At 38.1% G+C, this 23,589-nt stretch overlaps 2 protein-coding genes across 2 annotated transcripts; one reads left to right on the forward strand and one right to left on the reverse strand.

Moving 5' to 3' along the window:
* Positions 1-2,543: 2,543 nt before the first annotated feature.
* LOC138177646 (olfactory receptor 51G2-like) lies at positions 2,544-3,755 on the reverse strand. The gene has a single exon (XM_069108857.1). It carries the CDS (start codon positions 3,486-3,488, stop codon positions 2,544-2,546), a length of 945 nt encoding a protein of 314 aa, XP_068964958.1. The 5' UTR covers positions 3,489-3,755.
* Positions 3,756-18,053: 14,298 nt separating this feature from the next.
* On the forward strand, positions 18,054-18,986 carry LOC138177648 (olfactory receptor 51I1-like). Its single transcript, XM_069108858.1, has one exon. The coding sequence runs from the start codon at positions 18,054-18,056 to the stop codon at positions 18,984-18,986; it is 933 nt and encodes a 310-aa protein (XP_068964959.1).
* The last annotated feature ends 4,603 nt before the right edge of the window (positions 18,987-23,589 follow it).

Genomic DNA, 23,589 nt, shown 5'->3' on the forward strand with positions numbered 1-23,589 from the left:
TTGGGGCTTCATGGTATAGAGTGAACTCTATATTTCAGGGGGAAACCCTCCATTTTTCCAAACTCATCACACTCAAAGCACATTATCAGCTTATACTTTATCAAATAAACCTCTATGAATGCTTAGCTGTAGCAGACCTTGGTTATGGCATGGTCAATTTGCCTGGAGCATTGAGGAGAGGGTTTGGGGAACTTGAAATAGAAACTTCAGGCTCTGCTTACTTAGAGAGGTGGACTTCAGGGTACCTGGGGATCTAAAACTTGCTAATGGGAGCTAGATCAAGTACCCTTTTACTAAACTATTTAGGCTGAATAGCTCAGATGTAACACACACTTCAGTAGCTCAGATGTATCCCAGGCTTAGTATATGGGATAATGATTAACTTGTATTTGTACCTTTGTTTCACAAGCTTTTTTCCCTTGTCTAACTGTTCCCATGTCATTCAGAAAAAAAATCCTATTCCAGCGATTTAACCTTTTAGGTAGGCAGATGACAAGCCCGTGTAGCTCTGATGTAGCTACTGTATCTTACCCCCTTTTTCTTTTTGGAGGAAGTTTACTCAAATTAACTTCACTGCAGCCCTAGCTCAGTTATAGCCAGGACAACAGGGAGAAAAAAAATCTTAATGCTCCAGACCTCTTACTGTCTCCTCAGTTCCATCAGAGCTGGATGACAGGGGAGGGCTCCGTAGCCCTAGCTAAGAAGAACTGGGACCACAGGGAAGAGAATCTTAGCGGATTTCTCTTTTTGACCTTTTGCTCAAATAAACTTTTCTTAGGTGTTCATTCCTTTAAAATTTCAGATCTACTCCAAGACGTTAAAAGGAACTGTATCTCATACAACATACATAATACAACTGTTTACCAATAACAATCATGGTCTTAATTTTGAACTTTGAAATAAAAACAATTGAATAACCAAGCTGGTGACCTTAGGTCAAACTTCAGTTTTTGTAGTTACACGAAACTAAAAAAAATTTTTTTGTGGTGCCAAATAGTAATCAGAATGAATTCAATTACCTGGATCTATATTCCCAATGATGTTGCACAGTTCTCTTTCTGTGACCCAGGAAAGGGTTAAGTGTTAGTCCTATTTCAAAGTTCAGCTTGAAAACCTACTTCTCTTTGATCATTGAAGTGACCCCTTTTCCTTTAGACAGATTTTTGGGGAGAAATTTCCCATTCTCTTTCTGTCCATTTGTCTTTCTACTTCGAGAACTTCGGCTGGAGTTCAAGGAGTAGAAGGAGAAGTGATTTTCTGCCAGCAGCCTTTCTTTAAGAGATTATCAATCTTTCTAGCTCAGGTACAGCATTCTTTTGGCTGCTTGGGTGCATTTGGCTTACAGAGTGGCAGATTTAAAATTTCTTTATACAGACAGACAGAATATACAAAAATAAACCGCAGTAGGGCAAAAGGAAGAAGGTCTCCTCTTTTCTACCTGCCAGTATCTCACAGACAGGATATACAAAAAACAACACAACACACAGACAGTGACATCTAGAAACAATCCACAAACAAATTGACAGTTTAAGACACAGTAACACTTTAAAAGCAAACACAAAATTCAGAAGAGAGGGAAAAGAGAAGAAAAAACAAAACAAAACAGAAACTGAGCACTCCGTCAGCGTCCTGACCTTGGAGGCCTGTAGAGGCCATACCGCTGTGTCCAGCTTAGGCTTCTACCTTTACCTGGGGTCGAGAGAAAGAGTTCTCGGTGATCACCCCCTAGGCACTTTCAGAGACTGAGTACTCACCGAACAGAACAGAACACTCTTGGATCTAATTGAAAGAATTTGGATAGGACTCAGGTTCCGGTCCACTCAGGGAAGCAATGCGAGCCTTGGGCCGAGGAATTTTACTAGGTGCCCTCCCCTATGTCAGACTGCTCTCCTGGCCCTCCAGGGAGCCTGGTCCAACTGTCAAAACAGGGCCAAAGGCTATCTCGGTGGGACCTCCATCTGTAATGGGCAGCGAGATCAAACAGGACAGCTAGGCCAATTATAATTTGATAGGAGTGCTTATTAACTGGCCGGGGCTGCCTCTCAGACCGAAAGACAGCCTCGAGCTTTCTGTTAGACATAATTTTATAGACAATACAGCCTCGAGCTTTCTATTAGACATAATTTTATAGACAATATGATTGCTGGCAACAGAATATGTTTCTAAGGGGTTAGCATTATTTTCATTGAAGCGGAGCTTTCTCAGTATTATTCTTATCAAAGCAAAACATTCCCCTTATTATTCTTATTGAAACAAAGCCTTAGTATTATTTCTACTGAAGCGAAACAGACTTGAATCTGGGGAAATCTGTGGCATGTTTTTAGCCACACAGGTGAAACATTTCTTTACTATTGGAGCCTATTAGGTGGTTTCCAAGGAACCCAGTAGGCGTCTCTTCTAGCAAGTTTAAGGGGGCTCTAGTGTATAATTTCTGGTGGGCACTTCAAGGCAAACCACAAAAATGTCCATCCTGGCATGTCTTCCTGGAATGTTTTGTTCAAAAAAATTATTCAGAATCCTCTATAGTTCCCATGTCCAGAATTTCAGAACTTCTTAGGCTGGAGCATCTTAAGGATTCGGACTCTGATTTCCTTGGTCTTGATGCTGTAGACAATAGGATTTAGCATGGGGGGAATAAGGAAATGCAGGTAAGAGAGAAGCATATATACCTGGGCTGGCATCTTTTTCCCAAAGCGATGGATCATGGACAGGCTGACTAGTGGTGTGTAGAAGAGTAGGACGGCAAAAATGTGTGAGATACAGGTATTGAGGGCCTTGAGCCGTTCTGCATTAGAGGCAATGCTCAGAACAGTATAGAGAATCAGCACGTAGGAGAAGAGGATCAGCAAGGCATCAAGCCCCAGGGTGGAGAGCATCACAAACAGTCCAAGTGCACTGTTGACCCGAGTGTTGGAGCAGGCCAGCTTCAGAACATCAGGGTGGACACAGTAGGAATGAGAGAGGGTGCTAATGGATCGAAAATTCAGGTGGTTAAGGAGAACAGGCAGGGGCAGATGAAGGGCAGCACTTCGAGTGACAATAGCCAAACCGATGGCACCAATGCGCCAGTTGGTAAGGATGGTGGCATAACGCAATGGCTCACGAATGGCAACACAGCGATCAAAAGCCATGGCAAGAAGCACAGCAGATTCAATGACTGAGAAGGTGTGGATAAAGAAGAGCTGTGCAAAGCATGTAGCTGCATTCATTTTCCTATGGCCCAGAAGGAAGACAGCCACCATGGAGGGCAGTGTGGATGCAGAGAGACCCAAGTCTGCCATTGAGAGCATGGAGAGGAAAAGGTACATGGGGGTGTGGAGGCTGGGCACTGATTTGACAATGTACATGATGGTAATGTTGCCTAGGAAAGAGAGGAGGTAGATGGAGCAGACTGGGATGGCTGTCCAGTAGTGGGAATCTTCTAACCCTGGCAGGTCCATCAAGATGAAGATAAAGTTGCTACTATTGTTGATGTTGGAAATCACCATGGTGACCAAGAATATTGTTGGTCTTGAGCAAGATTGTAAAATTGGGTAGATTGTCTTGTTGGGGGGTGGCTAGGTGGTGTAGTGAATAGAGCACCAGCCCTGGAGTCAGGAGGACCTGAATTCAAATGTGCCTCAGACACTTAACACAAAAACTAGCTGTGTGACCTTGGGCAAGTCACTTAACCCCAATTGCCCTCCAAAAAGCAAACAAACAAACAAACAATTGTCTTGTTGGCCCTTCTCCTTTCAACAAAGCAACCAAGGCTTACAAATAGTAGCTCTTAGTAGGTCTACCCATCTTTCCTCCTCCTCCTCCCTTATTGATCATTTGCCCTAATATTCTTTCCTATTCCTTCAGATAGACAAGTACAAATAGTGGTTTAATGTATTAGATAGCTTTGTCATGAAGCAATTGTAAAACATGTCTAAGTTTTGTTCAATATACTCTTCTGTAAGAACTTCAGAAAAAAAATTCTTGTCAGTTTTCTTGCTGAAGAATCTTATAAATGTAAACTGCTGAACAATGCTGGGGCAACTTAATTGGAGACCTATTAAGTAAATAATTAAACCTGCTGTACAAACGATGTTGATAGTTCCTGTCCTTCTAGATAAGTGTGGAGGAAGCCTTCGTCTCACCTCTTCTGAAAGAAAGAAAAAAAAATAAATAAATGTAAAACTCAGAAAAAAACTTTTTATTAGAAAGTTCAGAAATTGGGACTGGTAGTGGAAGAAGGAAGGAACAAAAGATTGTTAAATTGGGTAAATTGTCTTGTTGGCCCTTCTTTCAACAAGGATAAGTATAAGTATAATGCTGTTGTGTCTAATATCCTGTCAATCCCCTTTTTTTCTTTGTTGAATGTAAAAAACAAAGGAAGAAGAGAGAATATAATAAAGTATCTTAACCATAGACTGAAATAGGGCAATCATAAAAACAATTCAGATACCGAAGCAAATGTAACTACTGATCAAAACAAAACAAACCAATAAGACTCAAAAACAAAAACAGAAAGGGGGATTTTGGCCCTAAGTCAATGTGAAAATTCAAGGCAAACCACCAGGAAGATTTATTACCACAAGGTAAAAGAGGTAGGGGGATTTAGGAAGCTTTTTTTTTTAATTCAATGGAAACATAGTTTGAAAATATGTTGATAGTAGTTAGACATTAGTGAGAATGATGCAAAATTATACCTTGAACTTTTTCTTTCCATGGAAATTACACTAAAATAGGAATTTTCATTTTTTAATGTGTGTCATGGGACCCCACTTTAGCAAGCAATCTATGGAAGGCTAAGTAGAGCCCCCTGCTCAGAATCATATTTGCAGATGCCTAATATGCAATGGCAAAATGTTATAATATAGTGATCAAAAATATGAAACTTTTCATTGGCCCGAGACCCAAGACCTGTTCTGAAGCATTATCTTAATATATAGTGACTATTAATAGTGAAGTTTAGCTGTTTCTACAATTTTATATCTTTATTTTTAAAGTAAAAAATAATTTGCTCTAAGGTAAATTGGGTTGTGTTTATACCTTACTCCTTGAATCATGTGACTTTAACTGGACACCACTGTAATCTAGGGCAAAAGTACTTTAAACTATATAATTTTTTCATTGTCTTGTTGGCTCCAAATTAATAAGGGAAATATAGATGTGCATATACATACATACATATAATATATGTATAATTTATATATGTATATATGTATACATGTGTGTATATTTGTTTGTTTAAAGGTTAAATCTACTCTGCTATTTTTAGAAAGTAATGCCAAATGGCATAAAACTCATACTGATACTTGACCCCAAGGAAAAAATGATGATGGGAACTTTCTGGTCCTAGATAGTCATCTTTTAATGAGAATTCTTTCAATGACCTTTAAACCACGTTTTTAAAGCATGAAACCCTTCTGTCTTTCCATCAGACCAGACCTCTCAAGGGGAAGGGACTTGTTTAGCAGATATGCTATTAAACAGTCCAGATGGGTAATCCACCATGGTCACAATGGTAATAGGAAGTTCAGGGTTCTGTGAGAGAAATACCCCAAAATGTTATGGTTACAGTTTCTATTTCCAATATTGTAAAATATTTCTCTTCATCCACTGGGCTTGAATAAGAACTTGGGGTATGACATTGATGATATGACTATAATTAATGATGATAATATCATCCTGAAATTACTAAAGGTACAATATCAGTCACTAAAGTTCTCTATGAATTGACTGCTTTGAAAAACAATAAAGTCAGCAATAGGACAACATCTGTTGGATGTTGTTGCCAGGAACATAGATATGGTGATCCCAATTCAGTGATAATATTATTGACACTTTTTGCTTTATAAGTGATCGAGATGGGTTTGAGTGTGAGGAAGTCTATGGAATTGTCAAGGCAATCTGAGCTAGAAAGAGAGTGCTCTTTGGCAGAGAGGTACCATTTTACTCCCTCATAATACTATTCATAGATTTCAGGGTATGCTAAGGAGACACGATCCAGCAGTGAATAATGATGATAATAATAGCTAACGGGTTTATAGTGCTTTAAAGTTTGCAAAGAGTTTTATAAATATTATCTTACTAATCCTCAAAGCAACTCTGGGATGTAGATGATATTATTATCCCCATTTTAGCAATGACAGAACAAAGCCAGACAGATTTAAGTGACATGCCCAGGGTCATACAGCTAGTAAGTATCTGAGACTAGATTTGAACTCAAATCTTTTCTGAGGCCAGGTCCACAGGTCTATTTACTCTACCTCCTTGGTTTTCAATAAGGCATGGAAACACATGAAAAAAAAACAAACCTGTTCCTTTAATAGGACTAGTAACTAAGCATAGCAGTCCGGATATTAAAGTTGCTATCCAGAGTATGGTCTTTTTTCTAGAATTTTGGCTTTGATTAAAGGGCATTTTCATTCTAAACAAATATCAGTCCTTTATGGCTTCAGAAGCAAGAAAAAAAATCTTCATTATCAGACTTACAAAAGCTCTTTTCATGGCTTCATTTTTTTAAATAGCATCCTTATTCCTTACTTAAAGAAAAAATTTAAACATGTAAATACATTGAAGAAGTAGCATATTTGTGGGGATCAATTTAAATTATAGCATCAATGATACTAGAGAATCTTCACTGTTTCCATGGGGTGGTCATTGAGGCTAAGAAAGGAAGTAAAAAATTCAGATTGTAAGCAGATTGCAAGTGAAAATCTTCAATTTTACTCATGAAATGGCTGTATGGAATAAACAGAGTTCAGAATAACATAATGTTTTCCTCTGTGTCTCTCTCCCCAAACAGTGACTTATGATTTCAGGAAACTGACATCATAAAATAAAGCTAGCTACATAGTACAGTAAATAGAGAGATGAACTTGGAGTCAGGAGAACCTGAGTTCAAATTCTGCCTTATATTTACTAGCTGTGCGGTGGTGTCACTTAAACTCTGTCAACTTAAGTTTCTTACTTTGTAAAATGGGGGTGATAGTAGAACTTACCTCTGAGGATTGTTGTAATGAGATAATCTTTGTAAAGGCTTTTGCAAACTTTAAAGTGCTATATAAGTACTAGTTATTACATCATCTCCTTTTTCCCTTCATGGATCAGAGGCCAGTATTCCATCTCAATACTACCTTAATTGATGTTTATTGAATTGATAGAAATTAGCATAGTCTGGACCTGTGGTTTTATTAGTATAGGGAAGTCCTAGAAGGGGAAACTCCTTTTACTAATGGAAGTCATCTTCTCTGTAATTTACAATTTTAGAGAATTGCTTAGAACAGACATATCTAATACTTAGCCGACCTCTGGCACCTCTAAGTGTGTCATGAACCAAATTAAAATTTAATTGGTAAGTATTTAACAAAATGAATAGAAACTCAGTAGGACACAGATGATGTTAATGTGTGGTTTTCTTAGTCAACAGGTAGCTGTCCAGGATTCAGTACAGTTAAGTGGCCCTGTTTCTATTTGATTTTGGCCCCGCTGGTCTAGAGCACTTAGAAAAGACTTGCCCATAATTATACTTCCAGTATGTATGAGGTGGATGTGAACAAGGGGAGAAAGAGAGGTGACAGCTAGGTAGGAGAAGGCACAAAGCAGCAAGATGAAGCTACTACATGGTGAAGGAGAAGGAAGCCTGATCCTGAGTAAAAAGTATCAAGGAACCAAGAAGAAAAGTCTCAGGAGATTTGAGGGATAGGCCTGGGTTGGACATAGGGGATAGCCTGAGAAACCCAGGGTAGGAGAGAGACATATCTCCTGAACAGAACAAACTGCATCTCTTCCTGATACTGTAATAGTACCCTGAGGTTCCAATCCTAGGAACAAACCCTATGACCCTCATGTAGTTATAGTAGAAGCCAGAACTTGATGATTCATTGTGACCTCTCCTTTGGGCTTGAGCAGTGCCCAAGAGATAGACTCATCTCTCTATGACAGAAAATAGATACCTCTACATTCCCCCAGAATTGGGAAAAAAGCAGAGGTCCAGGATGAAATGGTAACAAATTTGTTAGGTGTGACTTGTGGCTAAGAAGTTTGGAACAGAGAGACTCTGTGGTCTCCGTTCTCTCCAATCCAAGTATAGATAAGGGGAACATTACTTTTCAAATCAATTTATAGCACCCTTTTAGTTTTGCAAAGGGTTTCTACATCCTGACTTTGGTATACTGAGCCCCTGTGGTGGCTAGGTGAAAGGGAATGGGTAGTTATAGAAGTCAGGAATAGTTGTAGAGACCTAGGATATACTGCTTATGCAGGAAGTATAGTAAAAAGGATCAAATTAGTCATCAGGATCAATGAAGGTTGGTTAATTAAGAAAGGAATATGACAACAGATGGGAAAATGAGGCAAAACTTAGAAGGGTATATGGAGCTAGGGCTTGAATTCTTAATCAGGACTGTAAGTTTAGGAGGGAAAGCACAGGCCACTCCAGGAAGCCTGGTCATGAAATCCAGTCATTGATAGCTCTGGCTGATTCCACCTCCATAGGAAAGGTCAATGATAAAGGTTGTACCAACTTCCCTTTCCTCTATCAAGGAAAACTCTAATTTTCAGAAGCAGGAGATTCACCACAAACCCTTTTTTAGTTGAGACAATGGGCATTCTGGTACCCTAAAAAATAAGCTTCACATAAACCCTTCCCGAGTGTTCCCCATATGTACACGTATATGTAAGTGTATACAGATATCACATAAATGTATATATGTGCAAATATATCTATGCATATAAATCTTGGTGTGTATATATACACACATGTACATGAAGAAGCATATATACATGCATATACATATGTGTTTACATTCACATATATACACATGTGTATATTTGTATATGCAGGCATATATACATGCATATAAAATTGTTAAATTAGAGCTCTGACTTGGGTCATTTTTCAAACCCAGAGATTTAGAGGAGTGATAATGTGATGATGAGAGAGTCTGCCAAAGTACTAAGCTTAGACCCCTCCTAGATACAGAGAGCCCAAGTGGGGTATGGGGCTCTGTCTAGAACTTCACAGTGCCCTTCTCCATGACCATCCTGGAAACTGCTTCCCTAAATGTTCTCAGAGCCTTGGTGGAATCAAGAAAACATAAATCCAGTGTCTCCCACACTCACCTCTGGAGAGCACACCTCCTCACTCACTAGATGTAGAGTCAATGCAGGACAGAAAATGCCATCGACCTGGAAAACATCCAGGGCTTTCAAGGCTGGCCCTGCTGTGAGCCAAACAAGTTTATGCAGTCCTGGTCTTCTCTCTAAGGAAACTCTCAGACCTAAGAGTCCCAGGAGGCCATCTCTAAACTCTAGAGGTGTCTGGCTTAATAGCTGTGTTAACTGTGTATGTGCTCCGCCAAACAATAACCTAGTGTGAAGGTGTTAAACTAGATGACACAGTGGGTAGAACATCTTGTCTAGAGTCAGGAAGACCTGAATCTAAATCTGACCTCGGCTGTGTGATCTTGGATAAATCACTTAACTTTTGTTTACTTCAGTTTCCTCATCTGGAAAATGAGGATAATGATAGTGCCAATCTCATAGGGTTGTTGTAACCCTCAAATGAGATAACTGTTAAACACTTAGCACAATGCCCGGCACATAGTAACCTCCCTTTGGCCTTTATTTTGGACAAACCTCTCCTGAGACAGAATGCCTCTCCTCTTGATCTTCAATACCACCCATTACCTTTTCCCTGAAATTCTGAAATTTCTATGCTGGAGATGTTCATGTTCCATTCATTCACAAAAAGCCCTCCCTGGACCTGGAGGACGAGTTATATGTAGGCATATATATATATATATATATATATATATATATATATATATATATATACACACACATACACACACACAGAATACATACAAAGTAGGTAGAAGAAAGTAATGTTAAAGGAGAAAGCATGATTTTTAAAAATCAGTGTATAATCTAATTATCACTGGTAGTATCACTATCACATAGCCTCTCCAGTCTCCTTATTTTGTATTGGGTCCAAACATAGCACCACTTGATACGTAGACCCCAAGTTTGATCCCAACAATAATTGCTCTGCCTTCCCCATTCACACTGCCTGAACCCGTCAATCTCAACTCCAGGAAGAAGCTTATCATATTTTGATAGTAACAGTGAAGACCAGAAACTTAGTACTTATAGAAAGCTCCCACATGGACTGATGTAGTATCCAGGTGACAATTGTTATGTAAAAATGTTATTCAAATATAATTTGGGAAAACTGTTTTTTGAAAAAAAAATTTCCGTTTAACTTACTGACATATATATGTATATATATGTAGATAGGTAGTTATAGATACAAATATATTTTCCAAATTAATTTTATTTGGTTTCAAAGATGCATGGAATTTCAGACTTGGAAGGCACCCAAGGGATCATCTCCTTCAATGTGCTCCTGACTAAGAATCGATTTCACAACATTGTCCTGCAAGTGGTCTTATAGCTTTTTAAAAAACATATTTACTGAAAAGGAACCCAATAATACCATAGCAGTCCATTTTTCCTAATCATTATCATTTCCATGAAATTTTGCCTTAGAATGAATGGAAATCTTTTTCCAATTTTTGCCCATAATTCCTAGTTCTCCTTTATAGGAACAAGTGGGGAAGTAGTCATGCATTCTCTTCTCTAAACCAAATATCCTCAGTTCCTAGAACTGAAGAATCAAAGAAAAAGGATCATAAAACAAAGTAACTGGAAGCAAATTCAGATGTTATCAAGTACAAGCCTTATATGGCTATCTTCAAAGACTTTAGAGTCAAGAATAGGGATCTGAATTTATCATTTCACTATCCAAATTTAACTTGTCAGTTCTCTCTCTAGTCTCTTAGAACCTGAAATTCATTTGTTGAATAAGGGCTTTATGAGCCATAAGTCTTTGTATGCTGATTCTAGGTACGCTTCTACCTTTGCTCATTCAAATAGAATCCATAACTTTCCCTGAAACATGAGTACGTTTTTCTCCTTTCCATGTTAATATAGTGCAAAGGAAAAAAAAAAAAAAAGCAACAACAGTCTTGTAGCAGCAAACAGGAAATGCATGTTCTAATTTCGGCTATGCTAGAGACTCATTGTGTTAGCCCAGATATGTCATTTTGCGTCTCTAAAATCCCATTTTTCAAGTGTATTTAATGATCACAAAGCAAGAGAAGACTGGAAGCACATGCAGATGATAATAGTTTTAGGGTTGTCAGTCCCATGAGAGAAAGTGCCTTGTAACTACACACATGCCTTCCATGAAATAGTTGGCAATCTGTGCCAAGAGAATAAAGAATGGAGACCAGGGAAGTTGAGGTCAGTCACAGACTTGAGTTAGAGTTGGAAGGATGCTCAGAGATGATTTGTTCCTACTTCCTCATTAGATGATCAAGCTGATATGCAGAGAGATTTAAAAAGTTGCCAAAGGAAACAGAACTGGGATTCAAACCCAACTTCTACAACTTTTAAATCAAGCACTTTGTCTATGTCTCATGAATAATTTAGTGGGTGACATGATGAAAAATATAGATCAAAGGAAGGGACCCGCTGAGGGGCACTGGAGACCGTGAAAACAAGTGTGACTGAGAAGGTTGTATTTCTCTCTGGGTACACAGTTCCATTTTACTAAGTGGTCCAGTGAGATTGTAAGGGCTAAGAGTTGAAATTCTAGGAAGAAAAGAAAAAGGCTACCAAAAAGGCATTTTTCCCAATTGCATTACCAAGAAAGAGTCTGGATATTAACTTCCGGTATTTGTTTTTTTTTTTTTTAAGTCACAAAGCTTTATTTGATGTTTTTTCCCTTTCATTTTCCTTCTCTCTCTCTCTCCCACTCTCTCTCTCTCTCTCTCTCTCTCCAGGCTTAAGTGACTTGCCCAAGGTCACACAGCTAGCAAGTGTTAAGTATCTGAGGCCAGCTTTAAACTCAGGTCCTTCCAACTCCACAGCCGGTTCTCTATTCACTGTGTCACCTAGCTGCCCCTGTATTTGTTCTTCATTACATTGAACCTATTCAAAGTTTAATTCTCTAGTTAACATGAGTACATCAGGGGGAACTGAGAGTCCTATGAGAAACACAAGCCAGATTCTAGTTTTCAAAAGGAAGAACCTTTGGGGATGCATATGATTTTGAGACCCTTATTAGAAAGAAGCCCTCAATATTAAACTTGACTGGTTGTGTCAGGGACAAGAATCTGCCTCAGTGGAGTGCATGTAAGATTAAATATATGCTTTTTAAATGGAAGGAGATTTTAGAAGCCATGGAATTCAAACCAGTGAAATAACAAGTCAGCAGATCTGGAAATGATTCAGTTCAGCAAGCATTTATTAAATGTCTACTATGTGCCAGAAGGAAACAATGAAGGGCAAAGAACTGAGAATTGTCTTTGGAGTGACAGAACCCTGGGATCAAGTCTCCTCTCTAACGCATCCTGGTTGCGTGTATACAAAAACAAATATGAAAACTATCCCTACTCTGGTAGCTTGCATTCTGACTAGAAACAGAACTCAGGTATTTTGATGACCAGCCAAAATGCTTTTAAATTGCACCCTGGTGGCAATCTGTGGGGGATGGGCTTTGAAGAGGCTCTTGTAGGAGTAACTGCCAGTTTCTATGAGAAGTTCCCACACATGTGGTACTAAATTCTCTGTGCTAAACACCATAAAACTATTGCTCTCTGGAGTTTTTCGTGACTTTGACATTAAACCTTTCAGATTTTACAATTATGACTGATGTTGAGTTGTTTTTCATTTGTATTGGACTCTCTGTGACCCCATTTGGGGTTTTCTTAGCAAAGATACTGGAGTGGTTTGTCATTTCCCTCTCCAGATAATTGCTCAGATGAGGACACTGAGGCAAATAGGGTTAAATGACTTGCAGAGTGACACAGCTATTGTCTCAGCCCAAATTCAAACTCAGGAAAAGGAGTCTTCCTGACTACAGGCCCAGCATTCTATTCACTGTACCACTTAGCTGCCCATAATGACACATTATACAATGCCATTGAAGATGGAATTTTCTAGACTTCATATTCATGCATACCATATTATCTATGTCTCCTGAGATAACCTTTGTGTAAGTGCTTTGTTCTCTTCATCCAGGAAGGTATTGGATGCCAAGGTAGGAACTGCGTAACCCAGGAACTAAAGAGCTTTTTGAGGAAGGCACCAGGAATTTAGAAAGATTTTGCTAAGTCATTATCTGAGGATATATTGAGCACATCCTACTGGCAAGCTTTGTGTTATAGGAAAGAAAACTGGAGTCCCATGGAATGATTGACCAAAGCCCCATAGTTGCTCATTAATAGACCTGGGACAAGAACCCAGGTCTTCTGACTGCTGCCTTTCCACTGCTTTAAAAATAAGTTATTAACATTGAGCGTCATTAAAATAATCATTATTTAACTGTTTACATTTAAATAGTTGAAATATATCCTCCAAAATGTCATAACTTTTCAAAATATCATAACTCGAAGTGTCATTTGGGATTCATTCTCATTAATTTTTCCTCTATTAATTGGTCAATGTTAAATATATAATATTTTTTTTCTAGTTCTGCTGTTTCAAATTGTCACTTATTCTTTTTTGCTTTATGCAGGGGGAAGGCAGGGCAATTCAGGTTAAGTGACTTGCTCAAGATCACATGGCTAGTAAGTGTTAAGTTCCTGAGTCCAGATTTGAACTCAGGTCCTCCTCACTCCAGGGCCTGTGCTCTATTGACTGCACCACCTAGCTGCCACCCTTAAATCGTTACTCTTTCATAAAGGTCTCTCCATTTTTTCTTTGGGTCCTCATCCTTGACAATTTTAACATTATGGTCTTCCACTACATTAAAGTACCACCGTTTACTTGCATATTTCTTTCTAATTGAGTACTGGGTTTTCCAGTTTCTGTATTTACTTTTAATGTGGCTTTGAATGCCTTTAAAGAAACAGCTATTATTGTTGTTGTTTTAAATAATGCTTTATGTTATATCCCCCAAACTGTATTAGTAAGCCAAATAATGCAATTATTTTGTAACTTTTACTGTCTATTGATAGATTATACTCCCAAAACTACAGATATAGATAGATATAGATATAGATACAGATATAGATATATAACATGACCACAATTCTTAGTTTTTGTGATTTCTGGGGAATCTCCAGCATAGAGATATCTAGTGACCTCATATAGTTCTCCCCATAGACACAGCAAGAGCACCCCCAGGATTATGAATGCTCTAAGGAGGTCCCCTCTCTTCTCCTACCACCTGCTGATGGCAACCAGATGAGGATGTGAAGTCCCTTTCCCTGGAAACAGTCACTGGAAAGCATGATTCTTGGAGATTGGGAGCGTCTCCTTTATCTCTTCTGATGTCTACCTAAACTTAGAACTTTTCATACCTTACTCCATAGGTAAGTGACCTATCTCTCACTAGGAGATAGGACCTATCTCTAGATAGTGATTAATATGAGGGTAAATAGACCTTTCCATTCAGAAGTCTTTCCCTCAGCCAAGTTCAGGTAAGGGAGAGACCATTGGAGTCCTAATTGTGATTGTTAATAATTCTAATGTTTAAACATTAAAACAAAACATGTTTGTTTATACCTTGAAAATAACCTTATAGACTTCTCGATTTACATATGGGGCCAAAGGTGTTGGTAATTTGGATGTAAAAAGGTAGCTTGGAATAGTGGAAAGAGGGAAGGAGGACACAGAGGGAGAGAAGACTTATGATTGAGTTCCATCTGTCATTGCTGGCAGAATTATTCTCATAATATCAAAAGATTCAGTGCTATAACATATCTTAGAATTCAACCTTATTTTATAGATGAGGAGATTTAAGTTTATAGAGTTTAAATGACTTGCTCAAGGTCATAAACATAGTAGAGCAGGTAACAAAGCCAGGTATTGACCTAGGTCATCTCATTCCAAATCCAGAGTTCTTTCCAGTAAAACATATTGCCTGTACACCTTTCATTTATCTCAGCGACATGAGATTGGCTTTATTTTTTAGAATCATCAAATGGACAAAAAACAAAAATGAAAGAATGAATGAATGTCAAAATATTTATTATTTGCTTACCATGTGCCAGACTCTGCTAAGCATTGAGGATGCAAATGCAAGCAAACAAAATAGTGCCTGCCCAAAATTTCTAAGGGGGCTTAAATTCTAATGGGGAAAGACAACATGCAATTTGAAGGGGTTATAGGAAGTATAAGGATAATAATACAGGCAGAGGAATGACTGGGAAGTGGTGTGGTAGACTCGCATTAGGCCAAAATTAGGTGAATGTTCATCAGTCAGAGCGCAATTTTCCAAGGTTTTGGCCAGCAGTTCTGGTGGAAGGAGGAAGAGCAAGAAGAATCCAGAGTGAAGGAGACATGACATTCACAAATGAGGAAACTAAGTGCAGAAGGGACTTATCTAGTGTACGAAAGCAAGTCAAAAATAGATGCAAGATCTGGCCCCTTCATTTTACAGATGGAGCAATGCTCAACAAGCATCTTGCCTGAAGTCACACAATTAAGAAGTGGTAGATATGGAACTAAATTGGGATAATTTAAACTATTAATTTAAAAATTGGCAAAAACAAGTATTTTTATATGCAAAGAAAAAAGGACTATATGAATTATGAATTTATTTTATCTTCACACACACATAGATGACTAGGAGCCCTGCATCTTGATGCTAAATATATTATCCATATCCCCAGTATGACAAGAGATGTAAAAACTAAAAAGGAGGACTATATTAGCTGCTTCTGGGCAATTGATAGGGACTAATTAAATACTTTTGCCTAAAGAAACCCAAACATAAATGTCATTTGACTCCTTGGAGGGTGAATTAATTACTTGCATGTCCATAATTAATGGATCTTCTGGATTTCTTCCATTAGACAGCTACCAAACTTCCAATTAAGCCTTCCAAGAATTCTGCTGGAAAGGTGAAAACTTATCCTACCTTCTTTCTACTTTGTCATCTTTGTTCAAAACTAAATGTAGGCCCAGAGCTTACAATGTGAAATAATTGTATTGAGTCATGCCCCAATCTCGATCATGTTCCCACCCTTCCAGACTACTCAGCTGGGGTTTGCCTTTGGAATAAAATGGAAAAGGAAAGAAGAAAGACAGATGGGTTGAGGAAAATATATAGTGTGCTTAAGAGTTGTTAGCAATGAAAAATGGGTGTGTGAGTTGGGGTCAGGATATAAAGGTTAGAAGTTCCACACTCCCTGAAATCTAATTGTAACCCAATTAGCCAAGTTGATGAAACAGTCACTCAGCCAACATGTCTATCAACAAATATTTATTAAGTACTTATTTTGTTTTTAGAACTCTGCTAAATACTGAGAATAGAAAGAAATGCAATGCAAAAACAAACAAAAAAACAAACCTAAAGCCTTTGTGGGCTATAAGGTAGAAAGGGTGAGATAGAAAAGGGTAATGATTAAAGTAAATTTGTTAATTGTGGAAATTTGTTAATAATATTAATTATGTTCCAGAGGATACATTGTGAGGGACTGGCAGATCAGGATTCCAGGATCTTCTTTGTAGTCACTAGGAGTGAAGGAGTGGCAATAAAGATGATATTTGTATATCCATGGCTGGAAATTCTAAATCACTTGGATGGAGAGAGCATAGTAGGTACAATTATGCTAACTAGTGAAGAATGATTCCAGACAGAGTAACATTAACTGGCTAAAGAGCCACTGGAAAAGGTAGGAGACTTTTCTTAGACATACTTCGCTGGAACCTAAAATAAGAATTTGATTATTATTGTTGTTTTTCTCTTTAATATTCACAAAGAGAAAAATAATAATAATCAAATTCATGTTTTAGGCTCCAGAGAGCTGTATTTAGGAACCCAGCAATTCATAAGAACAAGATTCATGTAGGATAATGGGTATTTACCTTCACCTTCAAAGGGCTAGTGATTAGCCTATGTTATATAAGGATTAAGAAAGAGAACAGATACCTGCAGGCCCTAGGATATTGATAGTTGATAAGAACAAGATTCATATTGTTTACAGAACGATGGTGGATATTGCCTTGCAATCCTCAGGGCCTTCTCCAGCACAGGGCCAAGACTTCACTGTGCACTGCTTGGCTTCTAGATCCCAGGGCCTTTCACAGACTCTTCTTATTTCATAACTGGGCTCTCATATTTCCCAGGCTAAGCCTTCCATTTCTTTCTCTTATAAAAATGACTTCTCAAGGCCTCACAAAAAATAAAATCCCTACCTGCCATGAGTTTTGACTTGAAGGGAAGACCTTGAAGAAAAGTCGCCTACCTCTTCCATTGGCCTGTTAGCCAGCTACTGATATTCTGTCCTGATTCATTCTTCAATAGTTAGCATAATCCCACCCACTATTCAATACTCACCTTCCTGCACCCTGTTATCCAGGTACATTGTACTGGCTGCTGTTCACTATATATAATATTCTATCTCCCACCGTGATGATTGTGCAAAGGTTATCTCAAAAGCCTGGAATATTCTCCCTCTGAGTCTTTTGGAATCACTAGCTCCCTCCAATGCTTAGCTCAAATTCCACCTCTTTTAGATCTTTCCTGATTTCCCTAGTTACTGGTAGTATTCCCAACCATCACTATGGTATCGTTATTAAATAATGTGTTTTTACCCATGAACACAGTATCAATCCTCTCCCCTCTACCCCCCGCCCCGAAACTATGTAAGCTCTTTGAGATCAGCAAGTGTCTCACTTTTGTATTCCTATCCACTGATTAACACAATATTTTGTACACAGTGGGCTCTTAATAAATGATTATTATTGATTAAGCATCTAATTTGGATAAGACATGGAGCTAAGGGCTACAAATATTATACAAAAATGTTATTTGGTTTTCCTAGTTGTCTTCACTACTTATTATTTACATACCTGTTATTACTAGTGTACTTATCTCGCAATTCAGTTCTGACAGCACAGGAACGGGTATATCTGTATAGCGACTGTCACAAAGCCTTTTACAAGAAGATGGCAAGGAATGACTGCTTAGAAGAAATGATGATAATAAGGCAGACTAACTCTGGCCTCTCTTATTGTAGGGACCCAGGACTTAGAGAATGTTGTACTGACATCTGACTACAATGACCTCATTCAACAACAGTCACTTCAGACCCTTTCTTCTGACTGGCTTTCCTGGACTGGAAGCATCTCATCCACAGATCTCTATCGTGTTCTGCATTCTTTACTTGATTGCCATTGTGGGCAATGGCACCATCCTGGTAGTGATCTGGGAAGGGCAGGCACTTCATGAGCCTATGTACCTTTTCCTTTCCATGTTAGCAGCCAGTGACCTAGGCATCTGTGCCACCACTCTGCCCACCTTGCTCAAGCTCTTCTGGTTTAATGTCCGGGAAATAAGCTTCAATGCCTGCCTTGTTCAGATGTACTTCATCCATGTCTTCTCCCTCGTGGAGTCAGGCATCCTGGTATCCATGGCTTTTGATCGCTATGTGGCTATCTCTAACCCTCTCCAATATACAGCTATCCTGACCAGTTCCACCGTTATGAAAATTGGTTTTGGAATCCTGGTTCGAGCTGTCTTAGCAATCTTCCCAGCACCATGGCTCATTAGGCAGATTATATTTTGTAAGGCGAATGTCCTTTCCCACTCCTATTGTCTGCACCCAGACATCATTAAGCTGTCTTGCTCTGACAATCGGATCAGCAGCATTACTGGCCTCATTGTTATCATCTTTACCTTTGGTATAGACTCTCTGTTGATCCTTCTTTCCTACCTGAAGATCTTCATCATGGTGCTGGACATTGCCTCTCATGAGGAACAGCTCAAGGCCCTCAATACCTGTGGCTCCCACATCTGTGCTGTCTTGCTGGTCTACATCCCCATGCTGGGTGTATCCATCATCCACCGCTTTGGGAAGTATGTCCCTCCTGTGATTCACATCATTATGGGTTATGTGTACTTGCTGATTCCCCCCGTTCTCAACCCCATTGTCTATTGTATCAAGAACAATGAAATTCGCACCCATGTCCTTAGACTATTTCAGCCAAAATAAGAGGAGAAGAAAGCAACAGTTGTTCAGAGGAGAGGGAGAGAAGTTTAAGCTAATAGTAATTATTAGCTAAGAGCTAAGTCTCAGAATCACTAAAATAGTAACCTAGTAGAAAGTAAGGAAGACACTGAAGATAATTATATCATTGTTATATTCGTGATTTTTGGTATTGATAAATTGTATGCCTATGAATTGGATTCCATGACTTTCACGAAAATTTAATTTGAGAGACCTACTGATAACTTGACTATTATGTTAGCATTTCTCTAGTTCAGTGATTGTTGCATTAGCCATTTAACACTATAGTAACAGTCTAACAGCTCTAATTCATAGATAGCAAACAGATCATTAAAACTATAGTATTTTGTTACTAAATATTTGCTTCTGTGAAATCTTAGAAGTAGACTTCTAGAAAAGCAGTCCTTGTTAGAGAAAATCTTAAGGACACTTTAAAATACCCATGAATGAGGGCTCAACCCTTAGGAATACCACTACCTTTCTCTCATATCAATTTCAGAAATTTCTGAATTTCACCATATGAATGTAGGGGGAAAAATGTCTCAACCCTAGCCTCCATCTCTTTTCCATGTACATAGGTAATTGCAATACTCCATAATCATTTTCATGAAGGGCTATTTTATATAATTAATAGGTCAAGATTCATGGGGATAAAGATATTCTACTCTGTATTGTGCTTCTTTTTCCCTGTGCTGCACACATTGATCTCATGGTTACCCTTAGGTTTCTGGGTCTGTCTGTCCTGATTCTGACTTCATGGTCCTTATAGTTTGGTAAGAAGAGGACAAAAGCAAAGATAATTATAACAGAAAAAATGCATACCATATTTAAGCAAACACATTGGGATTGACCTCACTTGTTATTGTAAATATTCTGTAACATCCCTTTGCCCACTATGTACCCTTGTGTTACCTTCTGTATTAGTTGCAGATTTGAATTTCCAAAGATGATACTTCTAGATACAGCATCACCATGAGAATGTATAAATTTCCTTTAATTTTTTTTAATAAGAGAACTATCCTGAAAATACGTGTAAATTCCTACATAGTTTGGAGAGAAATATTTTCCTATAGTTTATTTTGGATTGTCACCTTTTAAAGCTGAGGGGGACTCTCTGTTTGTTAGTCCATTCTATTCTGGTTAGGAGGATGGTGTCTGGAGAGAATTATTTGGATTTCTGTATCATGACTTAAAATATAGAATTAATGACGAAGGAGAAAAGACTTAACAAAAATAATTTTGCTTTGAGTCTTACAAAGCTAACAAAAAGGGCTTTAATATAAATGTAACAGCAAAATATCTTCCTATGTAAATTTTACCAAGATAGATATTGTAGAGAGTAGAGAAGAAGATATAAAAAGAAAACAAACAGCAGAGTATCTGTGAATTTACTTTTTCCAGAAGAAACTCACTGATTATTTCTCTTTCTGTTTTCTCTTCTACTGTGAAGGCAACTTGAATGAACTGGGATGGTCCACGAGAGAATCCAGCCATCAATGAGCTGGAGAAATAAAGAATATATATAATAGATGGGATGGCTAAAGTTATAGTGAAGATATGAGAGGTAGCAAAGCTGGACTTGAAGAAAAGCAAGTGGTTAGGGCTTAGAATCTCCATTTAGCTTCATTTTCATTATTTTGTTTATTCAGAGAACAATTATGAAGTAGGAATTATGTACATAGCTCTGTGGAACATTTTACAGAAAATACAGTATTAAGTAAAACAGTGGATCCTGATTTCATAGTTCTTATAGTCTGGTAAGAAAAGCATAAAAGCAAATATAATGATGATGATGATAAATTAAAACAATGCATACCATATTTAAGCAAGTACATTGGGATTGATGACACTTCACTTGTAGGTCACCACTCACTCTGCCACTTGACCTGGTCCCATATTTAATCTTGTCATTTTGAGGTATAGAATCATCCAGGTATTATGTTTTGCTATTTTCTCATTAATGAACAAATTTGCAGACTCTTTCATTTGTTCATTTTTATTTCATTTGTTTTTACTTGAACCCCTATCCCAATTTTTTATTCAATAAACAAGAAAAAAAAAACCTTCCTTTTCTAATAATGTTCTATATCTGCATATTAAATCCCTTAATCTCTTGTGATTAAATATTGTCTTTATTAAATATATGCTTTATTAATATATGAAATAAAAATAGAATAAAGACATGCATAAGTATTCACAATATTTTACCTGTGCAAAAGATCACATTCAGACTTATCTTAAGCCCTCAATATAAGAGCAAATGGCTTCATTCACTTCTAATAATATAATTACATAATTTCAGTTCATTCAAGATATCAGTTAAAAATCAAGAATATTCCATCTATTTCTCCTCAGGAATTAAATTTACCTCTCTCAGGGGCGGCCAGGTGGCTCAGCGAGTAAGAACACTGGCTCCAGTGTTGGGACGACCTGGAGATCCAATTCCGGGCTCAGACACTCAGCACCACACCCAGAAATAACTGGCCGTGTAACCTTGAGCAAGTTACTTAACCCTGATTGCTCATAAAAATAAATTTACCTCTCTCAGGAAATTACCTAAGTCCTTTTTTTTTTTTCACCACTTCAGCCATCATAAGGAACATTCTTTCCAGAATATACTAAAACTGTCAATTTTTCACAGATTCTATTTTTCTAGTAGAACTATTATAATTTACCACCCAGTCAAAATACTGGTAACTGCTGTCTACAGACACCCAGGCTACTCCCATTCCTCAATTAATTTAGTAGTTCAGTCTTTCTTTCCTCCCTAACTCCTGCACTCAAACTAGGAAACTCCAACATACCTATTTACTTTTTCTCAGACTCCCTAACTATGCAATCCCTCAACATAGTCACTTCCTGTAATCTACTTCTCTGCTCTATGTCAACCACACAGAAATATGGATGCACTCTTGGTCTTACACATGTAACCCACAAATGTCTCCACATTTGAAAATGAGTAAATCCCCTTGTCTGACCATCATCTATTGGCTTTTTGCCTCCCCATCTGTTTTCCAATACAAAACCCTACTCTTCATCCACACTGAAACTTGGATCATTTGACCCTTCAAATCTCTCTCTAGTATTTACCCTTTATTAGTCATTTTCTCTTCTTTTCCCCCTCTTGACTTCTTTGTAAACCAATTGAACTCTACCCTTTCCTTCTCTCTTGAATCTTAAGCCACCCTCATCATTTAGCTAATAATGTATTGCCAGGCCCCATCTTTGTATCACTGTCACCATTCACTTACTTTGCTCCTTTTACATTGTGCTACACAATGAAGGTGGAGAAAATTGTGTAACCATTCTGACTGGTCCTCTCCAAATCTATGTTATGCAACCTCAGCTGGGCCCTCATTGCATCTAAGTAATCCTACTATATCTCCCTCATCAACTCACTATTGTACTTTCTACAGCAGCTTTTTTATACTTTTTCATCCATCTTCAAATTTCACGTTTCCCTATCCTGAAAAAAAGACCCTCGCTTGATCCTTCTATTCCTGTGAGCTATTATTATGTCTCATGCGTTTTGAAGCTAAAGTCTCCAAAAAGGCTGCCTACAATAGGTGTCTTGACTTTTTCTCCTTTCAATCTCTTTTTTAATTTTTTTGCTTTTTGAAGGGTAATTGGGGTTAAGTGACATGCCCAAGGTCACGACTAGTGTTAATTGTCTGAGGTTCAAATTTGAACTCAGGTCCTCCTGACTCCAGGGCTGGTGCTCTGTTCACTGCATCACCTAGCTACCCTCTTTCACTCTCTTCTTAAGTCCTTAAAGTTTGGCTTCTGACATTACCATTCAACAGAAACTGTTGTCACTCAAGTCACTATTTATCTTTTAGTTGCCAAATTCAATGGCCTTTTTTGTCAATCCTCATTTTCCTTGACTTGTTTTTAGTCTTCAACATTATTGATCATCCTCCCCTCCTTGATACAGTCATCTCTAGTTTTTTGAGACACTACTATCCTGTTCTCCTTCTACCTGTCTAACCACTCTTTCTCTGTCTCATTTGCTGTATCCTCTTCCAGATTTCAACCTTTAACTGCAGGTGTCAAATTACTGTCCTGTTCTTTCTTCTCTTCTCCCTCTATACTACTACACTTGGTGATCTCATCAGTACCAAGAGTTTAATAGGCATCTTTATGCTTATGATTTTCAAATTTGCCTATCCTGCCTCAACTTTTCTTCTGCCCTCCACTAACTACCTTTCAGACATCTCAAACTAGATATCTTTTAGACATTTTATAACAAACATATCCAAAAGAGAATTCATTACTTTTCCCTCTACACCTATCCCATCCCCTCCTACTTTCTCTATTACTGTGGAGGGCAATACTATCCTCCCAGTCACTCAGGCTCACAACCTTGGAATGATCTGGGATTCTCCCTTATCAACCCCATCTTCATAACCAATTGTTTCCAAAACCTGTCAGTTTTACCTCTATTAATCTTTCATATGCACCCTTTTTCTCTCCTCTGACATTGCCACCATTCTAATGCAGGTCTTCACCGTACACCTGGACTATTTCAGTAGGTTGATTTTGTTTCTTCCTGCCTCAAGACTCTTCCCACTCCAGTCCATTCTCACAT

Source organism: Petaurus breviceps, unplaced genomic scaffold (assembly GCF_028583685.1).
Source record: "Petaurus breviceps papuanus isolate PSGF00001 unplaced genomic scaffold, PetGlider_PUasm1.0 90444, whole genome shotgun sequence".
Classification (NCBI taxonomy): Eukaryota; Metazoa; Chordata; class Mammalia; order Diprotodontia; family Petauridae; genus Petaurus; species Petaurus breviceps.

Excerpts from the sequence above, each read along its gene's own strand:
- LOC138177646 (XM_069108857.1), bottom strand. The coding sequence starts at position 3,488 with ATGGTGATTTCCAACATCAACAATAGTAGCAACTTTATCTTCATCTTG.
- LOC138177648 (XM_069108858.1), top strand. The coding sequence starts at position 18,054 with ATGACCTCATTCAACAACAGTCACTTCAGACCCTTTCTTCTGACTGGC.